At 40.5% G+C, this 27,682-nt stretch overlaps 1 protein-coding gene across 1 annotated transcript; it reads left to right on the forward strand.

Moving 5' to 3' along the window:
• Positions 1 to 12: 12 nt before the first annotated feature.
• On the forward strand, positions 13 to 27,678 carry LOC117453942 (zinc finger protein 726-like). The gene is made up of 6 exons (XM_034092979.2): positions 13 to 106; positions 3,185 to 3,384; positions 22,046 to 22,619; positions 26,285 to 26,768; positions 26,837 to 27,090; positions 27,259 to 27,678. The coding sequence occupies exons 1-6, from the start codon at positions 13 to 15 to the stop codon at positions 27,666 to 27,668; spliced, it is 2,016 nt and encodes a 671-aa protein (XP_033948870.2). The 3' UTR covers positions 27,669 to 27,678.
• The last annotated feature ends 4 nt before the right edge of the window (positions 27,679 to 27,682 follow it).

The raw sequence follows: 27,682 nt of genomic DNA on the forward strand, positions 1-27,682 counted from the left end.
GCCTTGCCAGCGATGTGTCGTTATTTCCGTGGTGTACTCGGAGATGTACGAAAGCTGGCGTTGCTGTCGGGCAGACCACGGCTCGGCCACTTTGGACATGCAGAAAGTAAGTGGCTTGTGATCCACGAACGTCGCAAACTCCCGGCCTTCCAGCAGGAAACGGAAATGGCGAACCGCCAAATAGAGACCAAGGAGTTCCCTGTCGAAAGCTCTGTACTTGGGTTAGTAGGGTTGTAATGTAATGTATACATACATACACACAAAATATATATTCTGAGAGAGATATACATACGGAGCCCTGGAGGGTTCATAGAGAGAAAACTATAGACTATAGCACTACATCGAGATTAAGATTAAACACATTTCTTTCACTTGGGAATACACATATAACTATGGAGAACCAGATGTGTGTAAATTACTTTTCGTATTAGTATATATTAACACTACTGTAAGCAAGAGTTATTTGTAGTGAAGATGAAGATGAACTTTTATTAATCCCTCATGGGGAAATTATTTCTCTGTATTTTGACCCATCCTAGTGTTAGGAGCAGTGTGCTGCCATTTTTGAACGGCGCCCGGGGAGCAATGTGGGGAACGGTGCCTTGCTCAGGGACACCTCGGTAGCACTTGGTCTTGCCGGGACTTGAACTGGTGACCTTCCAGTTCCCAAGCCAAGTCCCTATCGACTTCGCCAGCACCACCCGTGTTTCCTTAACAAAGTATTGTGTGGCCCACAAACGCCCAGTGATTTTCCTATTTGGCCCACTTGCTAATGAAGTTGAATAGCCCTGCCCTAAAGGTTCATAGAGAGAAAAAAAAGTTTCTCGTTCGCACGAGAAACTTACCGGTGCGCCAAGTAGGAAGTGGAGCACAGACGAGACAACCGTTTCATTGCAGACTGTTATGTTTATGTGGAGAAATGGCAGTGCATACATTATTTGAGATATATTTCAAACTCGGACTTCATTTAGGGACATTTTGGCCAGGGGTTTAGAGCTATTTGTTTAAGCACCGGATTCGCTAATACCTTTCGACATCTGAAACATATACAAGTATGGCATTCATAGGGGGAAATGTGTGCGTGTGTGTTCATTACAGTAGCTATATATGCCTGTGTAAAACTGCTACTCGTTGGAGCATTCTTCCTCGTGAAGCTGACTGAGAGAAGCCCAGACTGTGCAATGCTGTCATCAAGGCAAAAGGGGGCTGCTTTGAAGAATCTAGAATAAAAAATCACACTTTTTTGTTAACTAGATAATTCCATATGTGTTCTTTCATAGTTTTGAGGTCTTCAGTATTAATCTACAAAGTAGAAACACATTAAAATAAACAAAATCAATTGAATGAGAAGGTGTCCAAACTTTTGACTGGTACTGTATATAAAAAACAAACATATTTTAATATTTAGCAGGTTCCCTCATCTATAATCATGTATACAAGCGCAACTTTAAACATGTACAGCAGTAAAATGCAACATTCCAAACAATCAAGAAACATCATAAATGAAAAACTGACAAGGAACATTTTACTGCACCATCATTACTGTGACATAAGAGGGTGCCGTAAAATGTTCTGATAATACTTGCATACCTTTACTTAAATAAGGTTTGAATTAGGGCTGTGCAATTAACCGTATTTTAATCTATTACGATTTTGGCTTGCAACGATTATGAAAACAACGTCATCGAAAAAAAAACTATTCTTTTGCTGCATTCCCTTTCGCAATGATGCTCTCCCCCCCCCCCCTCCCTAAAAGCCCTCAGCCAGGTTGTGTTGTGACTTGCAGTCTGTTTAATAAATCCATATAAACACGTCACAAGGAAAGCTTTAGTTGCCATGTCTTTATCCTCCGGTCTCTAGCGTACAGTCAACTTTTACTAACTATCAATATTTACCAGAATAAATTGTGATTATGAATTTTGCCATAATCGAGCAGCCCTAGTTTGAATGCAGGATTTTAATATGTAACACAGTATTTTCATTCTATAATGTAGGCGTAGTGCAGGGCTATTCAATTGGCGCGCCAAATCTGGCCCGGGGGGATATTTGCTGGCCCGTTGAGTATAATGTTAAAAAGTAAGAGAGTAAGAGTGCCTTTATTCCAGAGAGGGTGTTACCTTGAGATATAGAGGGGAAGACATTGTCTTAAAACTTGGGCGGGCTCGGGTTTCAAACTCACCTAATAGCTACTGTAGTGACAACTCCTGTCATTTATTCTATCTGCGTGAAAGATTAGATCATGTCATCTAAATTAAATTAAATGATGTTGATTGTTAAATTAGCTTCACACATTAGGTCTACTGAGTCTACTGAGTTCACACATTAGGTCTACTGAGTTCTGAACTTAGCATTTAGATCTATAAAGGCCTTGGGGCTATGTTGTTTGATTGAATTAAACACAATATATGCACTCCACTATGCTGTTGTACTGCATCTGAAGCTCTTAATATGATTGCTCATATTTCAAGCCATCTTTTTCCCGGCCCCTTGCTTTGGATCATTTTCATCAACCGGCCCCCATTCCAAACTAATTGAATAGCCCTGGCGTAGTGTATCTGTGAACAATCCCAATACATTGCGGCTAGTGCTAAACCCGAAGAAAACACCCTTTTTCATTTTTAACTGTAAGTGGAAAGGGGCTGGGCTACTTGAGGTGAATTGAGCCAACATAATTAGACTATTTTCCGACTGTGTTGTTGTGGTAATTCAGCACTCAAAGAAGGAAAGAATAAAAACAGAGAGGAATCAATAAAACACAGATATAGTTGATTAATTATTATTTCATTGTACAACAATCAATAATAATGAAGAAACATAACCTTGCACACAAGCAGTCAATAGTGGTAATGTTCCAATGAGTACAAGTCTTTCACATCATATATAGCAGCTGTAATAAACGCACACACAATTTCCCTTACATTAGCCAACACACCCACATATGTTCCAGATGTCGGTCATTATCTCGTGACCTCTTTAAGTGTAGTTCATACCCTGTCAGGATATGAACCACCTAACGAACAGGACTTAACTGTATTATCCTGAGCAGGGCCTCTTTGCACTTCCGCTCACCCCTAATAATTGTGGAAGAGACGATGGGCCTCTCTTCTCTGGAAACTGTAATTCAATAACATACCTAATTATATTGACTAGGTCCAAGACTGATATAACAGTGTGTTTCCTGCAGATGTCCAGCAGCTGGTGGTGGTTAAAGAAGAGCCTCTCCCTGACCAGCAGGAATGGAGCTCCAGTCTGGACCAGGAGAACCCAGAGCCCCCCCCACACATCAAGCAGGAACAGGAGGAACTCAGGATCACTCAGGAGGGAGAGCCGCTTCAGGAGCTGGAGGAGGCTGATATCACAAAGTCCTCTTTCACTCCTGACCCTGTGAAGAGTGAAGATGATAAAGAGAAATCTCAGTCCTCACAGCCTCATCAAAGACAAACTGATCACATGGAAACAGAAGCTGATGGAGATGACTGTCGAGGACCAGAACCAGCCAGGGACTCAGATCCAGAGAGCAGTTTACAACCAAAGACTGAGGACGACACTGGAGACTCTTCTAAAGACACTGATGACTCTTCTGAACCTGACGCTGAACACAGTGCTGATTGGAAGGAGACCAGAGAACCTGCCTCAGGCTCAAACTCACTGAAAAATAGACAAGAATCTGTCAGTGATCCCCGACATAGTGATGAAAAGAAACAATTCAGCTGCTCAGTCTGGAAGAAAGCTTTTAGACAAAGAAGAGATCTAGATCAACACATGAGAATCCACACAGGAGAGAAACCCTTTCGCTGCTCAGTTTGTGAGAGAACTTTTTCAGAGAGTGGAAGTTTAAAGACACACATGAGAATCCACACAGGAGAGAAACCATTCAAATGCTCAGTCTGTGAGAAAACTTTTTCACACCGTGGAAGTTTAAAGGAATGGTCCACTCATTAGATAATTAATCAAAACTTCAGTATTTAGTGAAACATTATGTTTAAACCTTACCCTGAAGAAATCAGCGATATTCCCCGGTAAATAATGATTTTATAGCTCTTTTTTTATCAAGACCTGTATATTCCGTCTGGCCGCCGCCATGTTTGCCATTTTCAGTAGTCACGTGATGGTCGTGACGTCATCCATGCGTTCACTTTGTCAACACAGGGAAACATGGTGGAGTATTTCAGTTCGGACTCGTCAGCAGAGGAACAAGTTTTGACCAATGTGAAGAGATTGGATGGGGGAATTCAGCCATACATATCAGTATGACAATACGACACCCTCTGTCCTAAGACCCTCACATCGTACAAGGAAAAACTTCCGAAGAAAACCCACAGTTTAAAGGGAACATGGGAGAAACCTCAGGGAGAGCAACAGAGGAGGGATCCCTCTCCCAGGACGGACAGACGTGCAATAGATGCCGTGTGTAAATTGAAAAGATAATACATTTGCAACATAGGTAGTCCAAATGTTTGGAAATGCATGTGTGTATAATGGGAAGATGATATAAGATACTATATGTATGCATGTAGTACCACCCTTGCTAGCGATTCCCTCTCTAGTTTAGCATACTCAGCTTCGTTGTCCCTGGCCATAGAATCACGATTTTATGGGGCCGGAAAAACTGGGGGGAAATACACACTAGCCGGTACCACGCTATATGGAAAGGCCACCAAAAACTGTCCTGGCCTGGACGTTAAAACGGGGCTAGCCGCTGCAATGGAAATGCGCTATAACATACCTTATTCTTACTCCGAGCACTACTTCTGCTCCTCCGTCGCTTCACACTTGCAGAGGGCGATTTCTCTACTGGCCGAACTGGTGTCCTGGTCGGTGATGACACCAGAAAGACCGATGGTACTGCATCTCCATTGAGTAATGGTTGTTCTTTAAATCCCATGTTATGTTTGATCATACTCTCAGAGTAGTCGTCCGGAAATGTGAAATGTTCGTTGCATACATGAGCCTGTAAATCTCTCGGTTCGGGCCGGCCACATTTCGCTAGCCACTGCCTCCGAATGTACTTCTTATGCTTACCTTTTGGCAACAGATGGAACCGAGCATTCCGTGGATTGTTCCTATCCGAATTATGGCAATATTTCGCGATACAGTGAGGCATATTTGAATAGAGAAACTACAGTAAATAACATGGAGATCAACGTGTCTTCGAAAACCAAACGCATGGATTACGTCACGTCCGGGAAATGGCGGCGCCCACAGTGTTGATGTTATATCGGTATATAATCAGTTTAAAATCACTGATAATGTCATCGGATTAAAAAAAAAAAAAAGAGAGACGGGCAGAGACTGGTCTGTTTTATCGGATGATAATTTTTAAAAAATGAGTGTCATGAGCATACCATTCCTTTAAAGACACACATGAGAGTCCACACAGGAGAGAAAACACACATCTGCTCAGTCTGTAAGAAAGCTTTTTCACACAGTGGAAGTTTAAAGGAACACATGAGAGTCCACACAGGAGAGAAACCATTCAAATGCTCAGTCTGTAAGAAAGCTTTTGCCATGAATATCAATTTAAAGACACACATGACAGTCCACACAGGAGAGAAACCACACATCTGCTCAGTCTGTAAGAAAGCTTTTGCACAGAGTGGAAGTTTAAAGGCACACATGAGAGTCCACACAGGAGAGGAAATATACAGCTGCAATGTTTGTGACAAAAGATCTACATGGCCTAATCATTTCAAAAGGCACAAGTGTGTTGGTCGTCAGTCCTCCCAGCTTAATGAAATTCAAACTGAGGATAACGGAGAGGCAGAGCCTCCAATCAGCAGCTCAGCTGAACACATGGAAACAGAAGCTGATGGAGAGGACAATGAATAAGTCTTATGACAGTTCACACGTGAGAGAAATCTGTCTGACTGGATTAACATTGTTGTACATCATCCATATAAGACTTAAATGAATTCCATCTTTATCAACATAAGTGGACAATATGTTTAATGTTTTTGTCATTCTGATTTATACGTTAGCCACTGACTGTTGATGAACCATTTTATTTGGATTCAGGGCTCCAAGTTTCCATATAGGATGATTTGATGTATTGTTCTTTATTTCTAAATGTTTTGTATCATTGCTATCCTGTTAATGAGCCCTGTTTTACATAAATGTACCTGTTATCGGAATGTTTTTGCTTCTGTAACTGTAAGGGAATACAGTTTCCTATTTTGTATCCTGATGACCTAATGCCGTTACATGTAATAGGTTACTCCCTAAGCCTGTTTTCACCCATCTGCAACCGATTCGCTAATAATCACAAATGTTCATTTCTTTGACCCCTTGACTCGACTATTTATTGTTTAATAATCGTTACCTCCTCAGGACCAAGTTCCCGTGTCCTGCCTTTCACCTGCTGATCACCCACTGCTCATTTAAGGTGGACTGACTTTTACAATGGACCAGCTAGTCTTAGTGTCTTAATGCAAACGTTTTGTAAAATGAAGCTACACCAAAAACGTGCTGTTGGGCTGTGTGCTCTCTGCAGGACGGTGTCTGGACTCAAACATTGTTTATGGTATGAGAGCTTCACTCTGTTTTTGTTGTCCAAACGATGCCAACAGAGCGATAAGTCTTCTTTCCAACAGATGGCATAAATGTTACATCATCCACATATTAATGATTCAAAACAGCAATGTGTGAGATATGGCTGGTAATTGACTCACAATTTCAACAGAATGTGAAGAGGTTACAGTCTTGCGGTTATGTCTAAGATGTTGTTTTTTGTTGTTGTAAGAGATAATAGGGATTGATGCAGAAAATAACCAGAAGATAGTCTGGATAGAGCCTTCAAATAACCAGAAAGGGTTTTGAAGATTATCAGGGATATAGAAAGAATACAAATATTACAAGTTATTATACTTTTTGAAGTGTTAACATCTAAATACCAAATTTAAAAGTAGTCATTTATTAATAAATCATATTTGTTATAATTATGTATTTCCTTTCATTTCAAACCTTTATTTATACAGATAAATCCCTTTGAGATCATTGATCTCTTTTTCAAGGGAGACCTGCTCAAGTAGTTCCACATAAAACATAAATAGTGTGAGAGAGATTTTCTTTTCAGCAATGTTGATGGAAGGAATGGAGGCTGGAGTCCGCTTTATATCAAACACCTGAGTTTATTGAGAGCCACGGCCGGGAGCATTGGCAGGGTTCTCACACGACTTCATCATGTGATTCCCCAGCCAACACTGAAGATTACACAGAAACACAGCGCAAATCTACACAGATAATCAAGGAGGAGCCTCTATTTCGCGCGTCTTCTGATCGATAATCACAAAAACACATGGATTCAGAGACAAAGACAGTCTGTTAAAGTCCTCTGGCAGTTAGTCACAGTCCCCCAACAGGAAAGCGGAACCTTTAACCCTTTAAACCTTTAACCCCCTGCTCTAAGTTATGGCAGACCTATGTGAAACACAAAATGCTTTTTGGTACAAACACACAACAAAATATTTCCCTCACAGATCCACGCTTTTATCAATTCATTGATAACCAATTAACATTAGTCTAAGAATATTTTCAGTCACTACTTGAATCAAATAAAACGTCCTCAGAGTTGGGTGGATTCCTCATTACATTAATCACATCAAAAGCAGAATAAGATTGGAACAGCCAATCACAATGGTTGATACAGACAACCATAATAGAAAAATCATCTTTCTTCAGTGTTTGATTTCTTTTGTCAAAAAACACAATAATAACACATGTGCAATACAAAAATATAATAGTAAAATATATGTTTCAAAAACAAGATCTTTTATCATTTATCCCTCAGTTAATCTCATTCATCAAACACAAATTCAAATTCAGCTTACATCTTTAAAGATTTACTTTAAGGTAATTACTTATTAAAACACAATTAGAATGTAGGATTATAAGAAATCCAATTGAGGTATAAAATCAGAATCAATAGGGATTCAGTTAAAAATTCACAGTTAAGGTATAAATTCACAGTGATGAATCGATCAATCTGTAATCTGTAAAGGTACAGTGTCCTCAATCTTTAGCATTACTTTTCGTTTACTTCAATACACTTATTCAAGAGTAAGGCACTTTACTACATACATTTTATTCAAATACATTTGTTCAAAAATCTGAAAAGGAAAAGTTAGGCATTTTATTTCAACAACCTGAGGAAAGAAAAGTCAAAATATCTATTCGTTTGAAACCGTCAGGCAGGTAATTGTATTTACTGTATCAACAATGAGAGAGACTAGGCCCTCGTACTGTTAAGATTGCTCAGAGTCTGTGGGGAAAAGTTGTACCAATCCTCAGCCTCCTCGCTAATTCTGGATGCTATGTTCAGCTCACTAAACCAGCTTTCGTGAAAGGAATTGGGCTAAACATGGGAGAATGCATAGATTCTGGCATATTTTGGCACAGCAAACAGTTGCTAATATTGTGTTCATGTGCGTAGTCTAACATTAAACTTGCTGCAGAATTAGTTTTAGTTCGTTTAAAAGGAGTGATTAAGGCCTTTTTTAAAAATCTACATCACCTGCTGAGTATTTAAGTGGAGTGGATAGAACATTTGTTTTTCTATCTAAATGTAGCATGCAGTAGCACCTGGATTGGGAACCTGGTAATCTGGTTTCCTCGTTGTACATTTTACCTGGTAATGATTAAGGATAGTAACATTGTCTGTTATAATATTAGAAATATCTTATTGTTCAATACATTATCAATCTGAAAATATCAATTAATTTATTTTGTTTAGTGTGAAAGTGTAATCTGATCTGACAATTAATTTATTTGTCACCACTATGTAACACATATCTGTTCATCGGAAATATAAAAACAATCATTAATTGTACATCTGTAATCATATGGTCATTCAATTCAAATGTTATCTTTGTACAAGAGCTCGAAGAACATGTCCTCCTGACTCGTTCTCCTCCTCTCTTTATGACACAGAATGTCTGGTGTGTGAAGGCATCCCGATACTGTAGATTAGCACTGAGTGCTGATTGGCTCAAAACTCTTCTTCCCCAGAGCACCATATTTCAAACCCCCCAATTGCTCTGCTTTTGTGGCTCATTCAGTGAGCACTTTATGATCTCCCAGTGAACCAGAGGCTCATCTGCCTGCATTCCTTCTGCTATCTGCTTGAGAGCAGAGCCTATTCCAAGTGCCACATCCAGATGCCACCCCCCGTGATGGGAGAGGTTAGGAAGAAATCTGCCCTTCCAAGAACCATGGAGCCTCTGAAGCCATCGCTCGTCCTGCAGAGTTGTCTGTTTGGCCCCCCCCCCCGAGCAGTAAGATGAAGAAGCATCCCATCCCATCAGAAAGTTGAAGATTAGAATCCTCTCATCTCGAACGACCTCGTGCCTCCTTGCCCGTGGCTGGGGGTGCTCTCTGCAGCCAGAGGGTGTGACCCTCTCTCTCTGACCCTTGACCTTCAGAGCTGTCCTAGTGATTGGGTTAACACTTCATAGAGATGTTTTCCTGGGTGCAGACAACTCAAAGTAATGGATTAGCACATTATCATTCAATTACAAAAATAGGATAGGCCCCTCAGAATTATTTGGGAGCCTTCCTGACACATGCACATGCATACATGTAAGGTTTGTGTTAGTCATTTAACATGCAAGAATCATATACTCATCAGTCCAAAGCAGAGAAATGTTATTTTAAGTTAAATGTGAGCTAGTCCCTGTGGATATAACCCGTTCTCAATTATTCTAAATATTATATTAATTCACCATTTACCGTTTGATAAAAGATTAGTTTATCAGAAGTACATTTCCTCTTCCATAAACATAGGTTTGAGAAATGAATGTTTCAATATGAGATCAATTACTCAAATATAATTGACTCTCCCCTCCCTTTTCTTACATATGTCACATAATGTAATAACAACGTAGGAGTCTATTTAAACATGGTATCGTCTATAAGCTATTAATCGAGAAAACTCAGTATCAGCACGCAACTTGCAAATAACTCTTCTCTCTTTCCTATCCCTCTCTTATCCTCATCTCTCTATTCTCTCCTTCTATTCTCTCTCTTATCCTCATCTCTCTATTCTTTCTTCCACATCTCTCTCTATTCTCTCTCTCTATTCTCTCTCTCTATTCTCTCTCTCTATTCTCTCTCTCTATTCTCTCTTTCTATTCTCTCGTCCACAGCTCTCTCTATTGTCTCTTACTTCAGTTAGATATGAAATAAAACATAGAAGTCCATGTAAGCATGGTAGAGGTCATAATCCATCAGTCGAGAAAACTCAGTATCAGCTGTGCGCAACTAACAAAAACAATTGTGAGAACCATATATTATGCAGGAAATGCACTCCTTTGTTGAAAAAAAAACAAAACAAACAAAAACAAAGCATCTCTGATTTGGGAGGAACAGCTTCAACCCCCTTAACATCTGAGTCACCACTGAAGGCATAGCATGAATGATAGTGGGCGTCTGAGGGTGTCTTTACTGAGAAATGTCAAACAAATTCAAAACCTTACATTTGAAAACAGGTTTGCATTCCTCCACTTAAGGTGACGTTATCATTGGAAACAATAAGAACAAACTATTTTGATATAGAATCTATAAATTGAATCTTTAGAGCAGAACAGAATGGTTGTATTTTTAGCCTAAGCTCCGTGCAGCCTCATGGTCTATATAATGTGAATATATGTAGTAGACAGTAACAGGCCCCTGACAACAGGCCTATACTAAAAATGGTAGGGGCTTTTCACAGCTTGCCAACCTGCAGGCATCCTCTGCATAGCAGTATGGATAGCCTTAAAAAACAAACAAACCCACTCTGTGGTAACGAGAATCATATTTCTGACCCCTGTGCCCAAGTGAAGCCGTTTGACTCATCTGACTGACCCAAGGGTTTGGAGCTGGTGTGACAGGGAGGCTTCCAAGTGTTCAGAGCAGACGTCAAGCTTTCAGTTCATGGCTCGGTGGGGGGGAGCAGACCCACGTGAGACAGTATCAACGGCTGTAAAGTTCAGTTTGAGGAATGTCATTCTCTCTGTGAGCAGGGAATGGTGTCCATTCTCGGACCAGACCATTAATGTCATGTAGCGCAGCCATAGCATCTCTGTGACTGCACTCAGCCGGTCTGTAGTAGGGCCGAGCTGGATGACTTTTAGTGAAGCCGTCCGAAGCCATAGACAACAAACGGAACACAGGATCATCAATGTCTCTCTTTACCAGTGGCTCAATCATAAAAGAAATTAGTGGGGAAATGTGGAACACTAATCCATCATGTGAAATGTTGAGTTAATTTAAATAATTATTTATGGGATGAAATCAAATTATCATTAATATTAGAAACTAAAGTCAGTTAAAATAGGACTTGCACGGATCAGAATCTAATCAATACACCATTTTCCCAGCTCTGTAATGAAATGGATGACAAGCAGGTATGCAAACTTGTCACCTTTTGAATCCAAACTAGGTCGTTTGTGTGATTCATGTAGATCTGCAATACAAATATTATTTGGGGCATGGGCAAGGTTGCCAACTCTGGGTACCTGGCTGGATTGAGATTTCGATATCATGGGTTTAATTACACACATGCGCACGAAATGACTGCTATCGTGTCAGTAGCGGGACCTTAGCATATATGTAGGATATGTATATAATATATATATATAAATGCACAATATTGGACTCAGACTATAAAAGGGCACACAGTGTCATTCACTAATGAAAGTCAAACACATGTTTGTTTCCACTGTTTTATTGTGTGCCTGTCATGATAAGCAATTAATTGACGTATCAGCTCCTGAGTATTTTTTTTTTTTTTTGGGTAATCTATGGTAGGGCTAACTCATACAGTGGTGGGGCTCAAATCAGTATTTGAAATGTAATTACATATTGATTGATTGATTGATTGATTGAAAAGTTTATTAACAGCTTGTATATTGGGTACAGTACAGCTCAAAAAATACAATTGTCAAGGGGCTGCAGACCAGAGAAAGACTTTCGTCTTGTTTACATCAGGGTCCCCCATTTCCAATTCATCATGTCATTTAAGACATATAAGACATATTTGACATACAGATGGCTATATCGCCCCCTTGACGGTGAAACGCCACGCATGAGGTTTGGATTATTTCCCTGTCTCAATCCAAATGGAACTGTATGAAATAAAAAGGCACATTTGTGTGACAAAATTGACATGCTGAAAACCCAACCCCGCAGCGGCGCTGTCTGGGTTTTTTTTTTTGAAATACTAACATAAAATACACATTCTCTTGAGATGAAAAAATAAGTCCATCTATTACTACACGACATATTTAAATGAAGCTGAACCTGCTGCTCCTCACAGAGGAAAAAAAGCTGTGTGAATTACTTTACATTCGTGGATCCCCCACTGTCCTGTGTGTGAAAACGGAAGACAGCCCACACACCTATCAATCATCAAACCGTGGGGTCCTATTTCATTATGTGATGAGTTCTATCAACACGTAATGTTGTATCAATGTATATCGAGATGTGTTACCGCAAAATTATTCTCCGTCGGGACTTCCTGCAACAACACCATGCCGCCACCTCGATTCTGATAGGCCAGAATCTATTATCAAAGATGTCCTATTTAAGAAGACGATCACTACGTGACAATCTGCAGCCGCTTGTTCTTGAGTAGAAGTACCAGAGTGTATGCATACTATGTTACAGCAAGAGTACTGCATTAAAAATGTTACTCAAGTGAAAGTAGAAAAGTATTCTCATCAAAATATAGTGGAAATAGCGACAGTCGTTGTGCAGATTGGTCCATTTCAGAATAATATATATGATGTGTTTTATAATGATTTATCATCAAAGTGTTCTCAAAGCTGGTGAAGGTGCAGCTAGTCTGAAGTACTTTGTAGACTGCAGGGTAGCTGGTGGATTTACTCCAGGTGGAACTAAAGTCTGATTTAACACTTGATTAGATTTCACATCATTCATCCAGATCCGTAAAGTAACTAAAAGGTATGAAATACATGTAGCGGAGTAGAAATACACCATGTACCTCTGAACTGTAGAAGTAGAAGAATAAAGTGGCAAAACATTTAAATACTCAAATAAAGTACAAGTATCTCAAAATAGTGCTCAAGTATAGTACCTGTTGACTTTATGAACTTAGTTACACCAGTGGCTATACAGATAGAAAGACTAAGCCTTACACAGAGGCATGAAAACACATCTATGAAAAATGCTCAACAATGCTGCCAGAACCACAAACTGACTGCTACAATTAAAATAAATGCCTCTATCCATCTCCATCAGATGTATATAGCACCTTTCAACGCAAGGCAATTGAAAGTGCCTTACAAAAAATGAAAGACATTAAGCATTAAAAGAAGAGCTAATAAAATAAGCATTAAAAGGACAAATACATGGATAAAAATTACAGTGCAGTTTAAAATATGAATAGTTCAATTTAACATTAAAAAGGAGAAGTTACATGGATAAAAGTTACAGTGCGGTCTAAGATATGACTAGTTCAATTAAAAGCATAATAACTGAACGCTGCTTAGTGTTTAGTTCTGACTCTGGGGACAGAAAGCTGACCAGTCCCTGAAGACCTGAGAGATCTGGATGGTTCATAATTTAGCAGGAGGTCAGAAATGTATTTTGGGCCTAAACCATTCAGTGCTTTATAAACCAGCAGCAGTATTTTGAAATCTATTCTTTGACACACAGGAAGCCAGTGTAAAGACTTCAGAACTGGAGTGATGTGATCCACTTTCTTAGTGTTAGTGAGGACTCGAGCAGCAGCGTTCTGAATCTGCTGCAGCTTTCTAATATATATTTTTTTGTGAGACCTGTGAAGACACCATTGCAGTGTCCAGTCTACTGAAGATAAAAGCATGGACAAGTTTTTTTTTTTTTTTTTTTTTTTCAAATCCTGCTGTGACATTAGTCTTTCAATCCTAGATATATTCTTTAGGTGATAGTAGGCTGATTTAGTAACTGTAAATCACTTACACGTGTGTGTGTGTGTGTGTGTGTGTGTGTGTGTGTGTGTGTGTGTGTGTGTGTGTGTGTGTGTGTGTGTGTGTGTTTGTTTGGTTGGGGGTAGCCAGATGTTCCTCTTTGTGCCTTTAGGCCATAAAACCCCCAATGGTCGCTCTGTGGTCTTGCTCAGATTCTCTGCCCCTCCAAAGGTCACGCCTGTGATTGACCTCGGGTGCAGGATTTTAGGAGCAGAGGAAAGGGGAGATTCCGTCCAAAATGCAAACCTCTCCATTAAAACGTTTTTAAACCTTTAAAACGTTCTTTAAGTCCTGTATTAAGTCTTCTGTTATGTAGCGGAAAATCCCATTTAAAAATGAAGAGCAAAATAGTTTAGTTTACTTCTCTGTCTGTTCGGATTTGGAAATGTTTATGATTTATTTTGTGTGCTCGTGAACGAGAGAAGGAGAAAAGAAAAACATCTACCTTTGAACTGCAATTACTTATCTTAAAAATTGCAACATTATACTCCTTTAAAAATTGCTCAATTCATCTAAACACATTTATTATGTGCACAATAAAACCTCAACAAGTATATTGATCCTGGCTTAACCAGCGACCTTTACTCTATTGTTCATAAGCTCAGTATTTGACAACTATTAGGATTGTAGTAATGTCTGTATAGACCAATTGTACTAGAAATAATTTGAAACAGTTTAATAAAGAATGTTAAACTATATTTAAACTGTAATTGAACTTCAACGTATATCAATTATCTGATTCCAGTGGCCAGTTGGAAACAGACAATCAACAAGGTTTTCATTTTGCAGCAACAGCGCAAAAGTTTCAATTACTGTCTGACTACATTGCAGTTAGCTGACGCTTTTATCCAAAGCGACTTACATTAAGTACATTCGACTAGGAAGACACAACCTTGAAGAAAACAGAACCCTATAAGTACATCAGGCCTCACAGAGCCGAGCACCTCAAGTGCTTCTCAACTGGCTATAGATAAGCCAGTCCTCATGTCTGAGTCTGGTTCTGTCTTATCTTCTTTGTTTTGGAATGTGTTCAATACATTACGTTTTTTTTTTATTATTCATTATTACCATACAATACATAGATTTAAGAATAAATGAAACAAATAATACAACATTGAGCTGTTTGAGCTTTTCATCTTTACATTATTGTTTTATTTCTCTCAAGTCATTTAATTTTGGTGAAATAACTGAAGTTTTAGTTCATTTTACCCTGGCTGTGGACTGATTCATTATGAGTTGTTACAACGCATGCACAAGACGGCGGGTAGACAAACAAACACGAAACAATTATACAAACAAACACTGCAGTTAGACAAACAAACATAAAAACTCTCAACAACTCAGCCTGACAAAAACTCTTCCAGCCTATTTTAATCCGAATTAGGGAGACTTTCAGAGGGGCCACTAATTATGAGCCCTCTATCCTCATAATTCTCGTGTATCTGCAAACACAGCCAAATTCAGCAATTCATACAACATTCTCAAACCACACATTGGGCACTTTCTTTAGTTCAAAAGCGTCAATAATGGCGGATAATGCTGTATGCTCCTTTTTTCTGCATGCAGCTCTCCCCAGGGGGCGGAGAATCGGCACCTCAGCAGAAATGCTATTTATCCTCTGAAAACTCCTAAATTCGGCGATTTGTTTAAATACAAATCTTGCGACATTGCTTCTAATTCAGAAAATCCACTTTGCTGGTGCATCTCTCAAAAGTTTCTCTGAATATTTGTTGTGTGTAATTGCCTGGTGAGTTAATTCCAAGAAGCACACACAGAGGAGATCGATGAAATTCGATATTCCTAGGTTATCATTAGCCCCAAATATTCTCATAGTTTTCACATAAGCCGCGTTTGCTCGTAGACACCTGTCCCAGCAACAAACACGGGGAAATCGGCCAGGACAATATCCCCTTGACACCGATTCCTGAGGTTATAGATTAGCCTCCAGATGTAAATGAGTAGAGAAACCCAAAAAAAATGCAGCAGCTCAGTTCTCTCAGGTAATTTTAATACACCGTTGATCTCAAACGCTGGCGAGTCAATCTCAAAATAGAAATGTACTCACCAATGTCTGAAAGATCTGAAGGTGCCTGTTCCGTGACGCCAATCTGTGAGAGAGATTTTCTTTTCAGCAATGTAGATGGAAGGAATGGAGGCTGGAGTCCGCTTTATATCAAACACTGAGTTTAATGAGAGCCAACGGCCGGGAGCATTGGCAGGGTTCTCACACGACTTCATCATGTGATTCCCCAGCCAACACTGAAGATTACACAGAAACACAGCGCAAATCTACACAGATAATCAAGGAGGAGCCTCTATTTCGCGCGTCTTCTGATCGATAATCACAAAAACACATGGATTCAGAGACAAAGACAGTCTGTTAAAGTCCTCTGGCAGTTAGTCACAGTCCCCCAACAGGAAAGCGGAACCTTTAACCCTTTAAACCTTTAACCCCCTGCTCTAAGTTATGGCAGACCTATGTGAAACACAAAATGCTTTTTGGTACAAACACACAACAAAATATTTCCCTCACAAATAGAACAACAAAAGGACATCACACAGCACCATTTACATAATTATCCACATGAGCAGGTACCAACAGCTTCCGATTGACTAGCATCCAACCGAGCTTTAAAAACATTCTGTGGCACCAGATTGTTCAGTTTCCTTTTAATTTGCAGACTATTCCAAGACAGACGAGCAGTTGGCACATTTAATAAAACCACAGCATTCGATCTCAGGCAGTAGCCACTTACAATTCTCCGTGAGACCAGGGAGCAGATGTAGGCATACTTGCCAACCCTCCCGATTTTCGCGGGAGACTCCCGATTTCATTGCCCTCTCACGGTTTCCTCCCGGGGTCACATTTCTCCCGCATTTCTCCCAATTTCTGACAAAATTGGATTTACTCACGACTGTTTGCACTCAGACTTTAATACAGCTACACCATTGTTTGGTTTCCATGGTAGCGCGTCTCTTTAGTAGCGTGCGCAACTGAAAGTCTGAGAGGGTGAGGAAGATAAGTCACAGAAAACTGAACAAGAATCGACAACTCCCCCCTGCTCACTCCTTTCCTGTATAACACAGGTCCAGCCCTCCATCAAGACAGTGCACTTACAACTACAATAAGCATGTTAAGCTAATACAGCTCCGGCGATCCACTAGCATATATATTATTGACATGAAGTTTAAAAGTGAGACAATCATTAAGCCAGATACCAAGGTATTTGTAACAGGTAACCACTTCAAGTTTTATTCCTTGCGTAGTTACAATATATAAAACAGGCTCTGGTGTCTTTTTAGCTTTAGAAAAGAGCATTACCTTGGTTTGATCCACATTTAAAAGAAGCTTTAATTCAGAGAGCTGAGTCTGAATAATGTTAAAAACAGCCTGTAATTCAACAACAGCCTCCTTAATGGAGGGACCTGCACAGTACATCACGGTATCATCCGCATCGAAATGTAAAGTAGCTTCATCCACATTTTCACCTAAACTGTTGATGTAGATGGAGAATAAAAGTGGACCTAAAACAGAACCTTGAGGAACACCATTAGTAATGTTCAACCACTCAGAAGACAGCCCATCAAAATGAACACATTGGGACCTTTCAGAGAGGTAGTTCACAAACCACCCACTGCATGGCTGGATAAGCCTATACTGAGTAGCCTCTGCTTTAAGATGCGATGATCGACGGTATCAAACGCTTTGGACAGGTCAATAAATAGAGCTGCACAACTCTGCTTATTATCTAAAATACTCGCCACATCATTCACCACTTTCATCATGGCAGTGATGGTGCTGTGTTGCTTTCTGAAGCCTGACTGATGTTTAGACAGGATGTCATTTGTACATAAAAACACCTTTACCTGTTCACTCACTAGGCGTTCAAGAACCTTAGCCAGAACTGACAACTTAGAGATTGGCCTATAATTATTTAATACGGTGGCCTCCCCTCCTTTTAGCAAAGGCAGGAGAAACGCTGACTTCCATACTTTTGGAATTGTGTTAGAGCTGAGAGAGAGGTTAAAAAGAGAAGTAAGAGGTGAAGAAATACAATCTGCAGCTATCTTTAAAAAGAAAGGTTCTACGTTGGCCGGGCCGGCCGGTTTCTTAGGATCTAACTTGGTTAGAGCTTCACGAACCACATCAACAGTAAAAGGAGTAAAACTAAAAGGGTTTTCCAAAACACGTTTTTCAGAATCACAGACTGTGGTGTTCACAGAAGCAGAGTTAGTGACAGAATCAAACAGAGAGCCACAGGACACAAAATGCTCATTAAAGCAATTGAGCATAGTGGCCCTGTCCGATGTTGAGCCAGATGCTGTGGTAAGGCACGGAGGTAGCTCATTACGGATATCGCCGGTGGATAACGATTTAATGGCTTTCCAAAATGTTCCAGGATTATTCAGATTCTTTGTGGTTACTGACAGATAATACTTAGATTTAGCACTTTTGACATGTGAAGTGTAGCTATTCCTTAGCTGCCTAAAACGCAGCCATTCTACCTCTGAGCCTGATTTCCTAGCCTTTGCCCAGGCCTTGTTTCTCTCATGAAGGAGACTGGACGGTTCGGCAGAAAACCAAGGATTGTCTCGTCCCTTCACTCTAAATGTACGCAGGGGTGCATGTCTATCAATGATCTCCATAAAACCAAGATAAAAATAAGACCATGCGGTTTCTACATCAGCACACAGATCGATTTTCCCCCAATCAAAATCAAACAGATCATGCACAAAACCCTGCTCCACAAAATGTTTTATGTCTCTCTTAATAATAATACGAGGTTTAACCTTTTGAACCTTAGTGTCCCTAATTGTGGCTACAACACAGTGATCACTAACATCATTTGCAAATACTCCCACAGATAAGTATTTATGGGGAACATTAGTTAGAATGAGATCAATTAGGGAGGATTTATTAGGGGACTTAATGTTAGGGCGAGTAGGACTGTCAACAATCTGAGTAACATTTAAAGAGAAGGTTTTTAAAATCCTCTGACACTGCAGTTAACCAGTCCCAGTTAAAATCTCCAAGTAGCACTATTTCCTTGTAGTCTAGTTGTGATAAAAGATTTGCTAGTGAAGACACATCCTCAAAATTACAATGACCAAGTATTCTATGCCATGTCGGGATGTCATGACAACCATTACAAACATCAGTATTTTCATCCTCTACTGTGCTAAGGTAATATAGCCTACCATACACATCCATTTTAAACTTGGTACCATTTTGATGAATCAGCCATTCATCATCGTCCTTGAAACGGACCTGTCGCTACTTTGAAAATGTTCCGTGGAAAATATGGGATGTAAAGCGCTCGTTTGAGCCTCGTTTTCACTTGCCGTCTCTCGCTGTCGAGCAGAACAACTTCGGCTTCTCCTCTCATCTTCGCCATCCCGGTCGTTTTCGTTCCATCTTTCAGCTCTATCACATGGTCCTCGGGTCTAAAGCTCTTATCGATTGTCTTAAACTTTGCCGGGTCATTAATCATGTGTGTCGTGGCACCACAGTCGACCATAAGACCTCTCTTATTTCCTACTTGATTTTGACAGTCACTTATTTTGAAAAAGAATGATGCCCCGGTAGGGCTGAACGATATACCGTGTCATGGCGATAACCGCGGCATGCGCGGTATTCACACCGCAGGGATGTGCGGTTTTATTCATGTAAAAAAATAAATAAATGCTCACGCACTTTAGCACAGAATTCAAAATAAAGATACCCTTATTACTTATCGAAACTGCACATACAATATATCCGATTAAAGCTGAGACTCCACAGATTATTTAAGTATAGTATCATCACTAAGCGATCCGATCTCGCAACAGGGGAAGCAAACACAGACATCACAACACGTACCTTTTACGGAGCTTTTATGGGAGATCGTCTCACTGTAGCTGTCAATCTGATAAAAAGAAGTGTTCAATGGCATTAAAACGAGAAACGCGGCTGAATCGGTTGATTCATAGGTTGATAATGTATCTGTGGCTTTGAAGCAATTGTTTATAATCCATAATCCATTTTTATGTAAAAATCGGAGCACAACAGTTAGCTGCTAATGGTAGTCACCAGAGTGTATGCAGCTTCCGGTTTTGGCTATGCGTCACTCTCACTCCTTATTTGGTAATGTGTGTGTGTGTTAGACTGCCGCATAGCCAAGACCGGAAGCAGCAGCCACTCTGGTGGCTACCATTAGCAGCTAACTTTTGCTCTGCGATTTTTACATAAAAATGGAATTATGGATTATAAATTAAATCCTTTTTTTATACAGAGACGTTAAAAACCTATGGATTAACCGATTCAGCCGCGTTTTTTCTCGTTTTAATGCCATTGAACACGTCTTTTGATCAGATGGACAGCTACGGTGAGACATCTCCCCTAGAAGCTACGTAAAGGTACGTGTTGTGATGTCTGTGTTTGCTTCCCCTGTCCGAGTTCAGATCACTCAGTGATGATACTATATACCTAAATAATCTGTGGAACCTTAGCTTTAATCGGATATCTTCTATGTGCAGCTACGATAAGTAATAAAGGTACTTTTATCTTGAGTTCTGTGCCAAAGTGCGTTAGCATTTTTCGCTCAGGGGTCATTTAGATGCTTCTTATGAAACTTGTGTTTTGTTTTGGTAAAAATGGTTTGTATCGTCAGTTAGCTGAGATTATTTCCGTTAATCTGGTATAACACATTAATAGGTTCTTAAATATTACGATCCCCTGAGACGGTGTCGTAAAAAAAAAGTAAAGTACCCGCCGGGACTTTGGGGTTTAACTAGGGTGACCAAAGGTCCTCTTTTGCCCGGACATGTCCTCTTTTCACGCCCTGTCCGGGTCGTCCGGGGGGGTTTATAAATTCATGAAAATGTCCGGGTTTCGCGGACCGTTTGCATGTACTTAAATTGACTGGCGCATTGCACAGAATACTACGGTACTCTGTTGCGTGTGTGACGTAATCCCTGAGTCTGAAGCTTTGTGGGCGGCTCTACAACTACGCTGACACACAAACAGAGGAAGGGGACAGAGCGGACCGCAGCTCACATTCACAATGCCAAAGCGCAAATGTACTTTTACAGATGAATTGCAGAAGAAATTCCAAATGTACCGACCCGGTCGGAACAAATGGGAGGCGGAGTGCACCGTGTGCAAAGCTTGCACATACGTGTGTGTGTCCAATAAAGGTGCAGGCGATCTTAAAGCACACATGGACACAGACAAACATAGGAAAGCTGTGCAAGGTGAGAGTTTGTCGGCAAAGTTGACAGACTTCTTTGTTAGACCAGGCAAAACAGAGGATGCTGTAAATGCAGAGGAGGGTTCGTTTGCATTTCACACTGTGAAACATCACAACAGCTACAGATCTAAGGATTGCACAAGTGCCTTGCTAAAAAAAGCATTTCCAGACTCTGACACTGCCAAAAAATTCAGTAGTGCGCGCACTAAAACCGAAGCCATTGTCAATGGTGTTATAGCGCCCCACTCGATTGATGTCGCACATGAAGCACTCAAAGAAATCCAGTACTGTGGTGTTTCTACAGACGGGAGTAACCACGGAGCAGTGAAAATATTCCCAATCATAATCCAGTACTTTGACTGGAAGAGGGGTGGCATGCAAACTAAATTAATCGAGGTTAAAGACACACCAAATGAGACAGCAGAAACCATTGCACAATATCTCATTGAAACATTGGCAAAAAACAATTTGTCTGAAAAATGCATTACATTTACGGGCGACAATTGCAACACAAACTTTGGAGGAATCCGACGTGATGAAGGGGGAAAGAATGTGTTTGCAAATTTGAAGAGGTTGCTGCAGAAGAACACTCTGATCGGTGTGGGTTGCCCAGCACACATATTGAATAATTGTGTTCATCATGGGGCAGACACAATATATATTGACCTCGAGAATATCATGTTCAAAATCTACCAGTACTTCCACATTTACACTGTGCGCACTGAGAGCCTGAAGGAGTACTGTGATTTTGTTGACATTGAATACAGAAGGATGCTTTCTCACAGCAAGACAAGGTGGCTGTCATTGTTCCCAGGAATTGAGTGGATGATACAGATGTTTCCAGCCTTAAAGGCATTCTTTCTGTCTCAGCAAAAACCACCCATAGTGATCAAGAAGTTTTTTGAAAACGAATTCAGTGAGATCTACCTCTGGCACATGCACTCACTCATGTCTGCGTTCCACACCCACACTCAAGACATGGAAAAGGAGAAGAACTCCATTATGGAGGTAAAGAAAATAATGAACAGCATCCACACCATTCTTCTTGAACGCAAGAGCAACAACTTCATGTCCCTTAAAGTTAAGGGACTACTGGCACAAAAGCGTAGTGATGGACTTGGTAAGGAATATGACCAGTTCTGTGCTGATGTGCAAGGCCTGTACAGTACATGTCTGGAGTATCTGGAGAAGTGGATGACTCCCATGGAAGAGTTCTCCACATTCACGTGGATGGATCTGAGTGAGCCACCAGAGTGGAATGATGTGGAGGCCTGCATCAAGTTCTTAGGAGAGAAGGGGGTGGTAATTGATGATGTCAAGTGTTTTGACCAGGTCACCAATCTGAAGAGATTCACAGAAAGGTGCAACCGTGATGAGGAGTTCAGTGGCCTGCAGGTGCACCAGAAGTGGACCAAATATTTTGAGAAGGTCAAAAGCATTGCATGTTACTCAGAACTACTGAAGATTGCACAGTTTGTCTTTGCACTTTCCTCTCACAATGCAAATGTTGAGAGGATTTTCTCACTGATGCAGAGCCAGTGGACCAATCTGTTGAGTCACTGAAGGGGATTCTATTTGTGCAATACAATTTGAAAGACATGTCTTGCAAAGACTTTCATGCTTATTTGTTGAGCAACCGAAAACTGCTGGGAAAGATCAGCTCCACAGCTAAATATCGATGGGCAGACAAGGGGGATGAAGAAGAAAAGCAGGATGAAGAAGATTGAAGTATGCAGCTATGCAGAGGGAGAAAGCTATGTAGCTGGGAGAGAATCTTTAAACTTTTAATTTTAAATTGGGACCCTAGAAAACTGTTAGCTAGAAGCTAGAAATATGTGAAAAGTTGTCGTTTCACTGTGGTTGTTTACAATGAAGGGGCCTGGAATTGTGTTTACAAACATTTAAAGTAGGCTTATATTTGGTTCATGGTGCCTCAAAATGTGTTTGGTTTGATTTAGGTAATCAAATGTTATGTTATGTTCACTAATGGCAATTATGCAAATGTGAAATCCAAAACTGCATAGTGCACTTTTAAAATAATTGGATTAGTATCTTTGTGAGGTTACTGTTTTATTGTTTACATTGACAAGATACAAAGAGATTATTTGTTAAAGCTGGATTTTCTATTTTCTACTATTTCATATATTTTGTTATTTATTTTTGTCCAGTAAGACTTGAAAAGAGAGCTATTATTTTGTTACAGGTTGATGTTTAAGTTATTCTTGTGCATTTGAGATTTGTCAGAGATAGTTCTAGGCATAATAAAGCATGTTGATTGTTGAGTAACCTTGGTTTGGTGTGTCTTTGGTTATAGAGAGATATTATTGTGTTATATACAGTAAAATAATATAAATAATAATTGTATATCCATACAGAGGAGGCATACTTTAAAACAATAAGGCATCTTTGAATAAACGTTGAGTATCATCAACTATCTCGAGGCTGGGGGCAGCATGTCCTCTTTTTTGGAAATCAAAATATGGTCACCCTAGTTTAACAGGTTAAAAAAAACGCAATATATACCACAGGGGGGGGGAAATCGCGATGTCAGTTTTTTTCAATACCGTGCAGCCCTATGCACCGGTATCATCCTCTGTGTCTCTGTCTGCCTTCACCTGATCACGGCCCAGCCCTCTGCCTCGGCCTCGCCCCCTTCCTTGGTGTGGTGTGTCCCACCGTCGCTCCTCTCGCCTCGCTTGGATCTCGTTAGGGCATGCCCTAGCCATATGCCCCATCTTTCCGCATGTGTAGCATTCAGTGTCGGCTAAGTCCATCTTCTTACCTCTTCCTCGTCCTCGTGTCCTCGCCCCGCTAGTCCTCATAACGCCGTCCTCGTCCGCATTCATGTCACTCGTCCTATATTTGTCAGTGCTCTCATATCTCTGCAGTTTAGCTTTGAACTCACCGAATGTTAGACGGTCGTTGGTTTGAGTGACAAACGGGTTGAATGAGTCCGGTAACCCCTTCACTACCATGACAATCTGCAACCCGTCACTGATATTTTCTTCGGCCCTTCTCAAAGACGTAAATATAGTCTCCGCTCGAATAATATAATCAGTAGCAGTCTCGTTGCTTGCTTTGTGGAGAGAAGAGAGTTCACAGTACATGCTCACGACTCGTGGTTGGTCCTTTCCTGCGTAGTCCTCTCGGAGTATTGCCAACGCTTTTCTTCCATCTCGTTTCGCGTCTCTCATTATGAGTGATAAACTCTTATTATCTAGACACTACACTAATTCAGCATATGCTTCTGCATTCTTTGTTGCGTCTTCTTCAAGTGCTTGTTCGTCGTTGTAGTCTATCGCTGGCTCTTCCAGGATAACTTCACTGAGGCTGCGCAGTTCCATGTGCGCCAACAATCTCGTCTCCCATAACTCAAAGTTTTTCTCGTCACCGTCGAATAACAACTTAAACCACCGTTGGCCTCCTTGACTGGGCCCATAACCTGTTGCGTGAGACATTATATTCAGCAGAAGTCTCCACGTTTGCAGTCAACCAAAGTAGCTTGTAAGTATGCTAATGGGCAGAAGAAACACACGACCACATCGCTCAGAGTTTGGCCTGGAGTACGGACGGTTTATTGTATCTGCGCATGCTCATTAGCATCACCACGTTTCAGGCACATTCTGATGATGTCATACACATGAACTGAAACATGACTTTGTTATTATACAAATATGCTCAACAATAACCCTTTAGACCAGAGGTTCCCACACTTTTTTGGCTGGTGAGCTACTTTTGAAATGACCAACTCACGAGGTCTACCAACCAACAATAAAATCCCAAATGGCAAGGGTTGCTGAAGAACACGTTTTATTTATACATGGGATAACTACAATAGGGCTGCAACAAACGACTCATTTGATAATCGATTAATCTATCGATTAATGAAATGATTAATCGACTATTCTGACTATTACTGTATGCCTTGCACAATTTCTCAAACGCTCTTATTTAGCCATCAACTTTTAGATTTAGCTTGAGGTTGTTTTAGGCATGTGGAAACTAACAATGAAGACAATAAAGATGAATACTTGATTCAAAAATACATACAATATTAAATGAACTTAACAAATTGTGAACAAAATTAACATTGCTTTTTATTTAAATTAAATAAATAATATTTCACATCAAAAGAAACAACAATGTTTTGACAAATCATATTAAACTAACTGTAAACAGAATAGCTGAAACTTTAACAAAATAAATAACTCAGTTACCTCTAATCATTATCCCATGTTTGTAATAATGTTGTTAACTCCGTGTGTTGCTGATGTGGAAAAGTTATTCGTGGATGGGGGGCTACAGAGCTACAAGGAAGACAATCGAATCCGGTGCATTTCTCCGTCTGGATGTGGTGCACTTTTGCAAAATGTTTAGACAAATTGCTCGTGTTACCGCCCTTACATGCTAAACTCTTATTGCACTTTTTTTTGTGGCAAAGAGCATTGTCCACATCGAGACGGGTAACAATTAACCACACCTTGGAGCGCTTCTCTCCGCCATCCCCGCCGTGTGTTGCTGCCTATGGTTGCTGCATGTAGCAGACGCTTGTGTGTAAACTGCCCCGCCCCCTCGCACACAGACGGGGGAGAGAGAGATCTCGTCTCGATTGGAAAGATCGAAAATACACCATAGACGCATTTTTAACGAGTTGGTGACACTAAGACTGTGATATAATGTTTATGTAGCAATAATACATATGTCATATATTTTTTAAATGTCTCCAGTACCGATAAAAAGACAGATAATGTTGGAGTTTAACGGTGCGTAAAACACACATGATGACGTCACCAACGAATTGACGACTGAATTAGTTGGCAACTAATTAGGTCATCGATTTTAATCGATTAAGTCGATTAGTTGTTGCACCCCTACTCGTGACCTCTTTAGGTGTAAATTAATTCATACCCTGTCAGGATATGAACCACCTAACTATTAAGACTTAATTGTATTCTCCTGAGGAGGGCCTCTTTGCACTTCCGCTCACCCCTAATAATTGCGGAAGAGACGATGGGCCTCTCTTCTTTGGAAACTGTAATTCAATAACATACCTAATTATATAGACTAGGTCCAAGACTGATATAACAGTGCGTTTCCTATTTCCTGCAGATGTCCAGCAGCTGGTGGTGGTTAAAGAAGAGCCTCTCCCTGACCAGCTGGAGTGGAGCACCAGTCTGGACCAGGAGGACACAGAGCCCCCCCCACACATTAAGCAGGAACAGGAGGAACTCGGGATTAGCCAGGAGGGAGAGCAGCTTCAGGAGCTGGAGGAGGCTGATATCACCAAGTCCACTTTTACTCCTCACCCTGTGAAGAGTGAAGATGATAAAGAGAAACCTCAGTCCTCACAGCCTCATCAAAGACAAACTGAACACATGGAAACAGAAGCTGATGGAGATGACTGTCGGGGACCAGAACCAGCCAGGAACTCAGATCCAGAGAGCAGTTTACAATCAAAGACTGAGGACCACACTGTAGACTCTTCTGAAGACACTGATGACTCTTCTGAACCTGACACTGAAGACAGTGCTGATTGGAAGGAGACCAGAGAACCTGCCTCAGGCTCAAACTCACTGAAAATAGACAATAATCTGTCAGTGATCCATGATGTAGTGCTGAAAAGAAACCATTCAGCTGCTCAGTCTGTGAGAAAGCTTTTAGACATGGAAGAGATATAAATCGACACATGAGAATCCACACAGGAGAGAAACCATTCAAATGCTCAGTTTGTGAGAAAGCTTTTTCACAGAGTGGACATTTAAAGACACACATGATATTCCACACAGCAGAGAAACCATTCAAATGCTCAGTTTGTGAGAACGCTTTTTCACGGAGTGGACATTTAGAGAAACACATGACAGTCCACACAGGAGAGAAACCATTCAGCTGCTCAGTCTGTAAGAAAGCTTTTACGGATGGAAGAGATCGAAATCGACACATGACAGTCCACACAGGACAGAAAGCATTCAAATGCTCAGTCTGTAAGAAGGCTTTTTCACTCCGTGGAAGTTTAAAGGAACACATGACAGTCCACACAGGAGAGAAACCACACATCTGCTCAGTTTGCAAGAAAGCTTTTTCACACAGTGGAAGTTTAAAGGAACACATGACAGTCCACACAGGAGAGAAACCACACAGCTGCTCAGTCTGTAAGAAAGCTTTTTCACACAGAGGATATTTAAAGATACACGTGAGAATCCACACAGGAGAGAAACCATTCAAATGCTCAGTCTGTAAGAAAGCTTTTATACGGAGTGGACATTTAAAGACACACATGAAAGTCCACACAGGAGAGAAAGCACACAGCTGCTCAGTCTGTAAGAAAGCTTTTTCACTGAGTGGAAATTTAAAGAAACACATGAGAGTCCACACAGGAGAGAAACCACACAGCTGCTCAGTCTGTAAGAAAGCTTTTTCACTGAGTGTAAGTTTAAAGACACACATGAGAGTCCACACAGGAGAGGAAATATACAGCTGCAATGTTTGTGACTAAAGATTTAAATGGCG

Source organism: Pseudochaenichthys georgianus, chromosome 10, assembly GCF_902827115.2.
Source record: "Pseudochaenichthys georgianus chromosome 10, fPseGeo1.2, whole genome shotgun sequence".
NCBI classification, from domain to species: domain Eukaryota; kingdom Metazoa; phylum Chordata; class Actinopteri; order Perciformes; family Channichthyidae; genus Pseudochaenichthys; species Pseudochaenichthys georgianus.

What these genes read in the sequence shown, in the direction of transcription:
- LOC117453942 (XM_034092979.2), top strand. Translation starts at nt 13, where the DNA reads ATGTGTCGTTATTTCCGTGGTGTACTCGGAGATGTACGAAAGCTGGCG. An exon ending in CTGAAAATAGACAATAATCT is followed by an intron (nt 26,769 to 26,836) that starts GTCAGTGATCCA and finishes GAAAGCTTTTAG; the next exon opens with ACATGGAAGAGATATAAATC. An exon ending in CTGTAAGAAAGCTTTTACGG is followed by an intron (nt 27,091 to 27,258) that starts ATGGAAGAGATC and finishes AAGCTTTTTCAC; the next exon opens with ACAGTGGAAGTTTAAAGGAA.